Source organism: Phlebotomus argentipes, unplaced genomic scaffold (genome assembly GCF_947086385.1).
Source record: "Phlebotomus argentipes unplaced genomic scaffold, Phlebotomus argentipes genome assembly contig_5, whole genome shotgun sequence".
NCBI classification, from domain to species: domain Eukaryota; kingdom Metazoa; phylum Arthropoda; class Insecta; order Diptera; family Psychodidae; genus Phlebotomus; species Phlebotomus argentipes.
In genome coordinates, this window is record NW_026776165.1 from 3,521,011 (window position 1) to 3,533,490 (window position 12,480).

General features: G+C 43.9%; 2 protein-coding genes across 2 annotated transcripts; both read left to right on the forward strand.

Annotated features, from left to right (window-relative positions):
* The first annotated feature begins 1,335 nt into the window (after positions 1-1,335).
* Positions 1,336-9,689, forward strand: LOC132265598 (sodium-dependent serotonin transporter). The gene is made up of 9 exons (XM_059766331.1): positions 1,336-1,441; positions 1,697-1,839; positions 2,429-2,690; positions 3,484-3,763; positions 5,623-5,830; positions 6,496-7,243; positions 7,999-8,199; positions 8,274-8,441; positions 8,612-9,689. The coding sequence occupies exons 3-9, from the start codon at positions 2,553-2,555 to the stop codon at positions 8,684-8,686; spliced, it is 1,818 nt and encodes a 605-aa protein (XP_059622314.1). The 5' UTR covers positions 1,336-1,441; positions 1,697-1,839; positions 2,429-2,552; the 3' UTR covers positions 8,687-9,689.
* On the forward strand, positions 8,720-10,533 carry LOC132266101 (cilia- and flagella-associated protein 161-like). The gene is made up of 3 exons (XM_059766938.1): positions 8,720-8,916; positions 9,852-10,378; positions 10,442-10,533. Exons 1-3 carry the CDS (start codon positions 8,720-8,722, stop codon positions 10,531-10,533), a joined length of 816 nt encoding a protein of 271 aa, XP_059622921.1.
* The last annotated feature ends 1,947 nt before the right edge of the window (positions 10,534-12,480 follow it).

Below are 12,480 nucleotides of genomic sequence, written 5' to 3' on the forward strand. Positions count from 1 at the left end.
AACTTCTGATGAGATTTTCATCGTGTCGAAAACGTAAGGGAGGGTTTTGGAGGGCGTCCTGGGCACAATTGGAGTTCATTTCGGGAGGATGATAAAGCGTCGAAAGGGCTTCTCAGCCTCTCAGGATGCGCACAACACATAAACAACATTTTCTACACACTTCGGCAGCGATGCGTAACGCCTGAGCGCTGAAAGGTAATTGGATACTTGAGAACCTCAGGAAGTGGAGAGAAGCCTTTGCGATTGCAGACAAATTGGCAATTTAATGCACTTGAACTGCTTTTTTCGGGTGAAAATTGCCCAACAGAGATTTTCACGCAAGCATGTATTTCTGCATTGATTTTTCTAGACACACAGAATGGACTGTTCCCGATGTCATTCGTTTGTGTAAATTTAAGAGAAAAAAAATACATTCTTTTTTATGCAGTATATTTTCGAGTCGCGGCCGTGGTGAGAAAATTGGTGCGTTTGCCGTGTTGCTTGGGAAACTCTTCGATGAAATGAAATTTGCAATTTCACACCTGGATCAGCACACCTTGTGCGACTCATCTCAGTTTCAAGAAGTTTTAATTGATGAGTGTTACCACGGCTGTAGAAGTTTTCCCTCTATAAAGCTGATTTGATGAATTGTCTTAGGAAAATATGGTGCAGAAGAGGAAACAATCAACAAGTTCGACCTCTTGCTATATTGTGGTTTATTTGCGTATCCTTGAGAAATTGGATATAAAGGGAAAATTTGCATAAAACTTCTTGCATTCCGCTGTACTTTTTGGCTATTTTATTTTCTTTCTTGTCTATTTCTCTCTAAATATTTTTGGGCTGATTTGAAAGAAAAAAAAGAGAATTCCTCTAAGTTTAGAGGAAGATTAAAGGCATGAAGAGACGACAGTTATTAATCTCCAGACATTCTTCCTGCCACGAAAATAGCCCATTCTGATAAACTCAATAAATCACACATACTTTATTTAGAGAATTGTGTGCCGAGACTCCATCGCGTCACGGATGTGCAACAGGGAGGCGGCAATTAATGAGGGAGGGAAGAAGAAGGAGAGCTCTATTGATTCCTGGCGAATGTGCTTAGTTCATGCTCTTTCCAGTCTGCTGGCTCCCTTTTTGGCCGAGGAGAAAAGAAAAAGAGGGATCCTTGACGACGGAAGTGTGATCACCTTGTGGGCAAAAGAGTGGCAAATCATCGGCTCTTGTACGCAGCAGCAGCCCGAGGAAGCCACCTTCGGCACGCGTATAAATTCAACGGCGGGATTCAACTGGGAGTCAGTTTTCTGCTGGCAGCCTCAACATTGGCCTGGCCTGCGACTCGCGGAGTTAACTCTTTCTCTCTGACTGTGTGCTTCTGTGCTTGTGTGTGACTAAATGTGAGAAAGACACTTGTGATTTTTCACCCAGAGTGATGAGCTTTTGATGATTTTGTTGAGCCTGAATGGTGATTTGCACTTTGAGCATGAGAGTTTCTTTTTTTTCCGCCTGAAAAATCCACCCACTTTGTCATCCTTCTCAGTTGCTGATTTACTGAAAATCTTGCAAAACATCCCAGGCCTGAACATTTCTCAAAATCACATCACATATAATCCGCTAAATTGTTTCTTAAATCACACAAACACACAGCGTGTGATGATAATATTTTTTCCGTATGAATAATTAGTGCTTTTCTTTCTGTTTTTCACGGATTTTCTGGTAGTTGAGAAAAATCCCCCATGAAATGATGCCAGTTCCGGATATAATTAGCCTGAAGAATTAGTTGGTTAGGAAGAAGCTCAGTGGTTGAAGGCTTGCGTTGAGAACTCAAAAAAAAAACAGTTGATAACTCCTGATATAGACATGGTGAGTCAAATCCATCAATCTGCGGTTGGAAAACACAGCGAGAGAGAGAGAATTTTAATAAAATCCTTCCTTTTGCACCTTGATTTACGACTCAAACACGCGGAATCTGAGCAATAAAACGGGCGCATCTTCTTCGTCAGGTGAACGACTCGGCGGAAAAAGTGAAAAGTTTCCACCTTAATTGCGACCACGACTCGCATTCCTTTCAATCACGCGCGCTCACGTGAATTTTCCCAGGCCTCCAAAGTTGAAAAATGCCAAACAATTTCTTCTTCCACTCTTTCTTTTGGGAGGGTGGAAATTTTGCGCTGCATTCTGGCAAATATTGTATACAAGAGGGATAATTAATTTGTGCGCTGTGTGAAGAGAGAGAGAGAGGATTTTGGGCTAAAACCGCGAACAAGCTTTCCTTTGGCAGTGATTATTGATTGTTACATAATATATTGGTCAATTTGAGAGCGAAATCGGCCGATAAGGGAAGGGAAAGAGCTCCCTTGTGAGCCGCGCTCGCGGAGGGAGGAGAAATCATCAAAGGCAGACTGAAATGATTACTTTTTTTCCCTGCATCCTTGTGCCCCAATATTTGCAGAAAGTCAACCGCGGAGCAACATGAGCAGAACCACCGAGAAGATTGTCTAATAAAGTCGCATTAGGCAAGTTGGAGTGCTTGCGCGGCGCGGCGCGAAGGGAAAGAAGGGTTACAATCTGCAAATATGACGAATGATGAGGCGATGAATGGCCCCGGGCAGGAGGGCAAGGCGTCCGTGTCCGAGGACACGGGTGAGGCGCATCCCACGCCCGCTAAGGAGAGTGATCCGCTTCAGCCCAAGATGGTCAACACGAGCAAAGAGGTGAGCCGAAAATGCACATCAAAATATCGATTTTGAGCGCGCACTTTTGCCACAGGAATGTGTGGTGAAGAGTGATTGACGGAAAAATTAATGAGTGTTACGTGAATTTAATCAATGGCTCAGGCTATTGAACTACACTTTGAAATCCCATGGAAAGCCTCTTGATGGATTCGGGGCACAGTTTGTGTCTTCAATTCCCTTCTAAACTCGCGATTTTATTCAGGCTTTTCAACCATTTTCCAACATCAGGAAATCATCAAGCTCTCATTCTGATTTTCCACACATTGCATTTGGGAATCAAAGAAGCGATTTTGAAGACGTTCATTCAATTTTCTTGACTATTTTCCAAGCACAGCCTGCAAAATATCGAATCAAGTGTATCAAAAGCTTCTTGTTAGAGCTTTTCAACATGTTGGAATCATATTTAAATATATGTGATGAGAAGAAAAACTCTAATTGTTGCTATTCTATCAAAATCTCTGCATTGGAAAATAGTTTATCAATGCGATGCGATTGTGAAACTGAGACACACATTTAGACTTACTTGACTTCCACTCGGAAACAACACAACAATTTTATTAATAAGCATCCTTGGAGGACAATTTGTCGCCATAAAACTTATTACTTTCTCGCTTGTGATTTATGAGATACTCTCATTCTTATGCCTTGACTCGATTAGTGTGATCATTTATTGGGTTATGAAGACGGAGAGAGCGCGTGCTGAGGAGGAGTGAGAAATGCAGATTCCACCATCTAATCTAATCACATGCCGCACATCCTTGACTTGTTCCAGCGCGTCCTCGTTGTCTCGCTGACGCCGGAGAATGGACGCGAGACGTGGGGCCAGAAGGCGGAGTTCCTGCTGGCCGTGGTGGGCTTCGCAGTGGATCTGGGCAACGTGTGGCGCTTCCCCTACATTTGCTACCAGAACGGCGGCGGAGCCTTCCTCATTCCCTACTGCATCATGCTGCTCCTGGGCGGGCTGCCGCTCTTCTACATGGAGCTGGCCCTGGGCCAGTTCCATCGCTGCGGCTGCCTCAGCATCTGGAAGCGGATCTGCCCGGCGCTCAAAGGTAGGCCAACATCCACTGGCGGGGGTGGGAATAATGCTTGTCGCGCGCAATTGAATTGAGGGGGAATAATCTTCATGTCACAAATCATTAAATTTCCGTGCTGCCGCCGGAAATTAAGGGTGTATCATCCTGCACCCTCGCTTCCACATATCTCCGGAGTGTCGGTTTCATTTGCAGCAATGACTGTAGGGGAATAAATTTGATTTTAATTATTGCTTCCGCCTGGAAAATATATTTGCAAGATATGTGCAGACTTTGACGCTGTCGCACTGTCGACACTGTTTCGCATCGCATCCAGTTTGTGTCACAGCTTGCTGTGCGAATTCAGCCTCCCTCCGCCCCCCACCCCACCCCCCCCCCACCCCCCGCGAGGGGGTGGAAGAAACAGGGACAAACGTGCCTTGTTAGCCTGTAAATGGTGGCCGTTGCATGATTTTTCCACGCCATGTCGCCAGCATTTTCATGAAGGCAATCGAACACGAACGCGATGTGAGATGAGGAGAAAAGTCGCTGATTTTTCCAACTTTTCAATACGAAATCACACTGAAATGATGATATATGATATGCTGAGACAAAAAGGGGTGGATGACATGATCTTATTTACGAAAGCCAGTGTGTGTGTGCGCGATAATTCTGTGCGATTCACCCGCATTGGAAGGACAGTTGCTCTCGACACAATCAAATTGTTAATCATTCTTTGCCGGGAGTTTGTGACGAGGAGAGAGGCCCAGGCATTGATTGCACTTGATAGTGGGAATTTGTCCTCCTTTGCCGCTTTCTCTCTCACTGTGGAAGAGTGGAGGATTTTCCTCTTGGGCGGAAAAGAGCTCAAATGTATGCTCTTGAGGCGAAGTCTTTGCCAGAGAAAATGGCTTTTCTGTGTTATATTTGCACAGAGCAGCGACGGATGGAGTATCGAACCAACTATTTTCTAATGCACAGAGACGAAGAGCCACTCCAAACTCACCCCCGCTCATCGACGATTGTCCACGCGGTGATATTTATTTTCGTGAGATCTCAAGGGAAATAACTATTAGGCCGCTTTCCACACTCACACCTTTTTTCCGCGATGGATTAAATTACACTCTGTTTCACCCAAAAGTTTTGCAGAAAACTCACACGTAAAGTGTCTGCTTTCTTGCACTTACATTAAACTTAAAGGCATATATTTGCCGTTCAAGTTCTCTTTCTTGACGAATATCTTACCTGGAAATTAGTGATGCTCTTCAAGATTCTCCATACAAATGTCTGTTTGTCTTGATTCCAAGATTTCCAAGGAGCGATATGCATACAGTGCGTCTGAATTGAATAAGTAAATTAGAAGTTACATATGAGAAGATTTTTTTTTATAATTAGAAAAAAATTAATTCTTGCATAAATATCGGATAGAAACTTAATAAATTCATTATAATTCAGGAATTAATGGTAAATTTTAAAGTGTTCAAGGCATATTATCTCCCCCTTGGAATTTCTCTCAATTGCTCAAGGGAAGTTTCTTTTACATCTCATTTGCACTTCCCTGTGCAAATAAATTGCTTAAAATTCGCCTCACAAGTGCATCTCTAAAGTCTCAAAATCAAGTGGAATTGTTTGCCAAAAATGTTTATGGGAGATTCGCCCAGGAAGCGCGAAAAGCGAGGGAAAACTTCATTAAGCACATAAAATTAAAAGATGTGGATTTGTTAGGGAAGTTAAGTGAATTCTCCCTCCTTAATTGCCAGCCATTGAGTTTGCACATGTGAAACAAGAGAGAGAGAGAGAGAGAGAGGATTCCCAATCCTCTTATCAATCGGCCAGAATGTATTTATTCATCATTATTCGCACGGCGAACTTAATGATTTGGCGCTGTTCCACTTCAGGTGTCGGCTACGCAATCTGCTTTATTGACATTTACATGGGGATGTACTACAACACCATCATCGGCTGGGCCGTTTACTACCTGTTCGCATCGTTCAGCTCAGAATTGCCATGGACGTCGTGCGGCAATGAGTGGAACACGCTGAACTGTGCACGCGTCACCAACACCAGCATTGCCAACGGCACGAGTCCGGCCAGGGAGTTCTTCGAGTGAGTTTACGAGCCAGACTGTGAAAATCTGCATGTTTCGCCCGCACACCGAAAGTGTTAAGTGGCCGCACAGCGTTTATGTGCGGCGGCTTTTATGGGTGAAAGCTTTTCGGGATATTGCTTGCAATCCATAAAATTGATGGGGCTTTTTATCCCACTTCAAGCGCATATATTAAATTAATTGATTGGTGAACTTGTCAGGACGGGGTTTTTGTCCAAAACGAATAGTTTTTACGGCTGGAATTACTCCCCAAAGAGAACGTTGATGCACTGAGAGAAATTCTCAGTTTCTCTCTTGAAAATCCCAATGCAATCTTAAGCTTTGCAGTTTGAACATCTCTTTGATTTAAATGCAATTTTTTGCTCTTACACCTCGGCGAGCCAAAAAAGCTAAAAAAAACAGCTAAAATAGCTGAAAAGTGTGCTAAAATTTTAGCAGACAGATAAAGCGATCACAGCGGACGATAGGAAAAGCTCAATAGCAATTCCAAGCAAAATATGAAGCCAAAATGTTTTTGCTCAAGTTTGCTGATTTTTCATCCGTTTTCTGTATGTTTCGTTTAATATTTTAGTAAATTCACAGCTTATTTCTGTTAAAAACTTAGCAAGAAATCAGGAAGTCAAAATATCATGAATTTTATACACAATTTTGCTCTCGGCTTTAGGCGCAAAGTCCTGGAGCAGCACAAATCCGACGGGATGTCGTACATGGGCCCAGTGAAGCCATCGCTGGCGCTCTGTGTCTTCGGTGTCTTCGTTCTGGTGTACTTCTCCCTGTGGAAGGGCGTCCGGAGTGCCGGAAAGGTGGTCTGGGTGACCGCTCTGGCGCCATACGTCGTCCTGCTGATCCTCCTGGCGCGCGGCGTGACTCTGCCCGGTGCCGCGGACGGGATCCAGTACTATCTGACGCCGGAGTGGCACAAGCTGAAGAACTCACGCGTGTGGATCGACGCAGCGTCGCAGATTTTCTTCTCCCTCGGCCCAGGATTCGGCACCTTGCTGGCGCTCTCGAGCTACAACAAGTTCAACAACAACTGCTACCGCGACGCCCTGCTCACCAGCAGCATCAACTGCCTGACCAGCTTCCTGGCGGGCTTCGTCATCTTCTCGGTGCTGGGCTACATGGCGCACGTGCAGAACAAGTCCATCGACCAGGTGGGACTCGAGGGTCCGGGGCTGGTGTTCATCGTCTATCCGGAGGCGATCGCGATGATGAGTGGCTCTGTATTCTGGTCCATCATCTTCTTCCTCATGCTGATCACGCTGGGCTTGGACAGCACTTTTGGCGGCCTGGAGGCCATGATCACGGCCCTGTGCGACGAATATCCGCGCACCATCGGCCGGAAGAGGGAGTTCTTCGTGCTGATCCTGCTCGTGGCCATTTACCTGTGTGCTCTGCCCACCATGACCTATGTAAGTTCCCTTCCCTCGCATTGTCACAATCAGAAGCCAAGCCAGAAACTCATTCAGGTAAAAGACTCTTTTTCTGGGTCGTGCAAGAATTAATTGATTGAAGAGAAAAGGAAACATTATTTTTTTCTTTCAGTGTATTTAAAGTTTGAAGAATTGATTTTTCTATATGCAATTTTGCACTGAAATACGTTAATTGCTCAAAGGATTTCAATGAGGAGCTCTCGAGATGAATGTCTCTCGTGTTGCGATATAAATGACAAGAGCATTCAATAGAGATTTAAGTAAATTGAATCCTCCTTTTCACCTCTTCTTCTTCACTCCACTTTAGCCTCTGCGATCCGAATTTCAAATGTAATTCCCTTTAGTGATTTTATTGGGGTGAATCTCACCCTTCTTGAGCCCGAGAAATCAACTCTTGTGCCGTCGGAGAAATATTTTCGAGTGTAATTAATATTTTTTCCCCGACACAGACCAGAGAGGCGTTTCAGCCACAGGAATGGAAGCATGTTAATTAAGAGCAGGTCTTATCAAACGAATACTATCCGGGCGATTTAGTGGTCTGTTTGAGGTGATGCGCGGAGGGAGAGAGAGAAAGAGCAGAAGCAATGAAGTGGCTTGGCTAATGAATGTTACATGAGGAGATTCTCTTGAATTAACTGCCCTCAATGGAATTCCCATGTAAAGTACTTATCGCCTCTGATTTTTCTCCGTCTCAACCCTCATTCCACCCCTCGCCCTCTTCTCTTTCTCCTCAGGGTGGCGTCTACCTCGTGAACTTCCTCAACGTCTACGGCCCTGGCCTGGCCATTCTCTTTGTCGTGTTCATCGAGGCGGCCGGAGTGTTTTGGTTCTACGGCGTCGACAATTTCTCCGCCGACGTGAAGCAGATGCTTGGCCATCGCCCAGGGATTTTCTGGCGTATCTGCTGGTTCTACATTAGTCCCGTCTTTCTGCTGGTAAAAGCCAAACAATGCAAATTCCCAGAGGAACTCCCGCACTCAATTCTCCCTTTCTTTGAATATCTCCGCAGGTGATATTCATCTTCTCTTTTCTGGGCTACGAGGATATGCTTGGCACGGAGTACGCCTATCCGGACTGGACCATTGTGGTGGGATGGGCACTCACGGCGTCCTCAGTCCTCTGTATTCCCATCTACATGATTTACAAGTTCCTCCGGACGCCCGGAGGATTCTATCGCGTAAGATCTCTTAGCACAGCGTGCCTCAGTCCGCGTGCCTCAGTCCGCGTGTCTCACTGTATTATTTGGCGATGATGGAGGAGACACTTGGACTGCGCCACCGTGCATGAAGCATATGCTTCTCTGTGTGACTTCTTTTAATAAAAATCCTCTTCCGCTTGACTTTCCAGCGCCTACGGCACATATTCAAGCCTGAGCCGGTGATTCAGAGCGCCGTGCCCGGCCAGGTGGGCACCTCGGTGTGACATGATGGCGCCGAGTCCCGGAATGCGTGCTCAATGCTTCGCTTCGACCAGCCGGAGGCGTTTTCACCAACAATCCCACGCACGTGTGTCCGATTTGCTACGTTCGCAGACAATAAGCGCGATGAGTGTCCGCCGGCGGCCAAGGGGCGCTCCAACGGGGCGCAGTTGCGGTGCATCGGCCTCGCGGATGAATATCCGGTGTCGCTGTCCTTCGCCACGGAATGGCTTGTGTAACCGTGTTGATTGTTTTCCATTCAGTGTTTGACAAAATGGGGTTTGTGGGGCTGAAAGCGGGGTTTATTTTTGTCGTGGCTTCGAAACCACTTGGGCAGGAGTGTGTGTGTGGAGGAAATTGAGGACTTCCCTTACTAGAATTTAAAGCCAATTGGCTTTCCTACGTGAAAGTATTAGCAAAATAGTGATTTTCTCATTTGCAAAAAATCAGCCATATTTGCAAGTGAGAAATTCGTCTTTGGAAAGAAAAAATTTGTCAGAATTTTATTGGCGGATCATTCACTCTAAATACAAAGAGAGAGGAAATCCGACAGAAAGTATGTTGTAGTGTCTATTTAGAGATTTTATCATGCCAAAGAGCAAATAAGTAAAATGAATTAGAAGAAAAAAGGGAAATCCAGTGTCTAGCAAAGAATTACCGAATAAATGTATGATAGTGTTGATCGCCTTGAAGAATCATCGGATTGTGCTAAAAGTAATTGTTGAGTAATTTATAATATTAGTAGGAAAGAAAGGGCAAGATAATGTGGGCGCAATTGTGATCCTCTGTGCAGCGCAATAAAGTGAATTTCCCGAGTGGAAATCCCATCAAACAGCCATTGAAGGGATTTCCCTCAAGGGCTAAATTCAATTCACAGTTGAAGTTCTGTTGGTAAACTTATTTTTTATGCAAATTGTACACTATTTTTTTTGTCAATATAATTTACAATTTCAAAGTAATTATATTAGTTTACTGATCTTAATAAATCCTTTTATTTTACACATTTTACGATTGTGTTTCACTCTGAAAAATCTCTTCATCCCCCAGAAACAATGTGTGTTTAATCGATAAACCTCAAAAAATGTTTGCCAACGCGTCGTGGCAGGAAAATTTACTGGAGAGAAAGAAAAAAGGTGAATTGTGTGATCAAAGAGTGGAGAAATGTCGTAAAATTCTCATCAAATCAGTGACAATTGATTCCCCGACTAAATTCATCACATTCAATTCATTCCTTCAACTGAGAAGACACAACTTCTGCCTCTCTCTGGCCATTGACTTCTTCTCCAACCATTCTCATCCCATCAGCGAAGCCTGCGACTTCACTCTCACCCCGGAAATCCTCCCCTGCATCCGAAACACCTTCCAGATTTGCCCAAGAACTGAGCAATCGACGAAGAAGCCTCGCCTGAAGTACAACCAAGACTTTCTCCTCCAATGCTTGGGCTGGACTGAAGAGCCTCTGTATCTCTGCTCTCCTCCCAGGATCTCTGTTGATGACAAAACTCCCGATATTCAGCTGAGGAAGATGGAAGGGAAGTCCCAGAACTACCATCGCTGGAAGTTTGTTCATCCGGATCCGGAAGAGAGACTTGAAATGGAAGGAGAGAACATTCCTTACAATTCTCCAGTGCTTCTTGTTCACAGTGCAAGCAATCGAGTGGCAACTAATCGAGGAGTGTTTGCTAGGACGATTTTCGGTAAGTAAAAAAAAATTTAATTCATAAATAAAAATTGATACAAAAAATTCATTACTTTTTCAGGCAAAGAAGAAAAGGTTTCTTTGGTGTATCATAATCTCAATGCAAAGAAGTGTAACGCGAAGGAAGACACTTGGATCATTCCATCATTCTAAGGGCTTTGATTACAATATATTACAAAAGAAATTGATTACAATAGAAATCACGGCGTGAAAACATGTCAAAGTTGTGTTTTGCGCGTGAAAATGTGTCGCGCACGAGCATTATGTTCGTGGTGTGTATGGAATTGGATATGGATAGGATTGGGTAAATCTTATCCTAACATTGGGCTTGGTGTAAAAAGAGTCAAAGCTCTGTGCTTTGGTATTTGCTAAGCCGAGACACAATTCACATGCTGTCAGTTAGACAGACTGGTTTCTGTTTTACCGATCCAGAAAAAACTAGCAACCTGAAGTTAGCAACCTGAAGTTATTGAACTTTTCGAAATTCCACTTTTTTCGAACTACACTGAAAAAAACGGTACCATTTTCGAAATTTTTTCCCTCCGCGTAAAACACCCTTTTAATGGATTTGGAAAGAATGTATTGATAATTTCAATAAAAAATAGTAATATTATATATTCAAGCTTACTTAATTGCCATTTCCTTATACAAAATAATGCCAAATCAACCTGAAAATTCCATATTTTCACATTGAACATTGTTCTTGGGTGGCTTATCTCCAGCCTGCGAGAGATTTCTCAACGGGATAGTGTTCCTGGGTTCTCTGGCCATCCCCTGGACCAGGTTTCATTCATGTACCCGACTTCAGTTGGGTGCAGCGCGCCCCGAGCCTCGGACATGCTCACGAAATTCAATAAAATTCTCCCTTTTTTGCACTGGACATTGTCCTGGACCAGCTCAACTCCAAGGTGCGAGCGATTTCTCAACGGGATAGTGTTCCTGGGCTCTCTGGCCATTCCCCGCACCAGGTTTTGTTTAGGCACCCCGCTTCAGTTGGGCGCAGCGCGCCCCAAACCTCGGCCTTGTACATGAAATTTCATGAAATTCTCCCTCTTTTCCCCCAGGAAGCCCAGAAACACTATCCCGTTCAGAAATCGCTCGCACCTTGGAGTTGAGCTGGTCCAGGATAATGTTCAGTGCGGCTAAAATGGTCCTGAAGGCTTGTTTCATATGGGGCGAAAGTAATTAAAGCGTATTTCAAGGGAAATATTATTAATTTTTATATTAAAATACACTCTAGGGAACTAGAAATCAATGATTTGAGTGTTCTTGCTGCTCCTGGAAGCGATCCTGGGCCAAAAAAAGTTCGAGTTGACTTGTGTCTTTACAGTGTAATAACGGTCGAATTCAAAATTGGAATTTCGAAAAGTTCAAAAACTTCAGGTTGCTCATTTTATGTGACCTTTCCAATGACTACAAAATCATTCTGATCGGTTAATTAGAAATAGAACTACGGCCATTTTAATTTTTCAAATGTGAACCCTAATATCTCGGTTCGTTGGAAAGGTCTTGAGCTCAGCTTATGTTTCAGATCATGTTATGTTATAATATAATAGAATTTAGGTCCGATCCATGCCATTAGGGCTGAACAAATTAGGAAAGAACATTTTGGTGGTGTTCAAAATGGCGGACTGAAGGGAAAGGGGTTGGATTTGACATCAAAATGATCTTAAGCCTCTTTAGCACTGCATACTTTTAACCTTTGGCGCCAAATGCATGCCAATATCTCTTACCGTTTAGGCGCCACAAGCCCGTTTGTCACGACGGAACGACAGACATGCAAACACAAAAAATGCCCCACCCCCCCCACTCTTTTTCGTTTTATTTCGTCATTTTGATATTCCCTGAATCGATATTAGTTGTGATGTTAATCCCAGCTAGATAAAATAGCAGCACCTTTTCTTTTTAGTATAGAATAGAATATATTAATTATTCGCTCATATGTATAATAAGCTTTTGTGAGCGTACTTTGCGTCCACCGCCGTCTAAGTGTTGATGACCAACCTCCAGAGCAAAACGGTGGAAAAGCTCTTTCACGGGTTGTATAAGTTATCTTCCTCAGCTCGTACAAGAAAGAAAAACATACAAAAAAAACAAAGC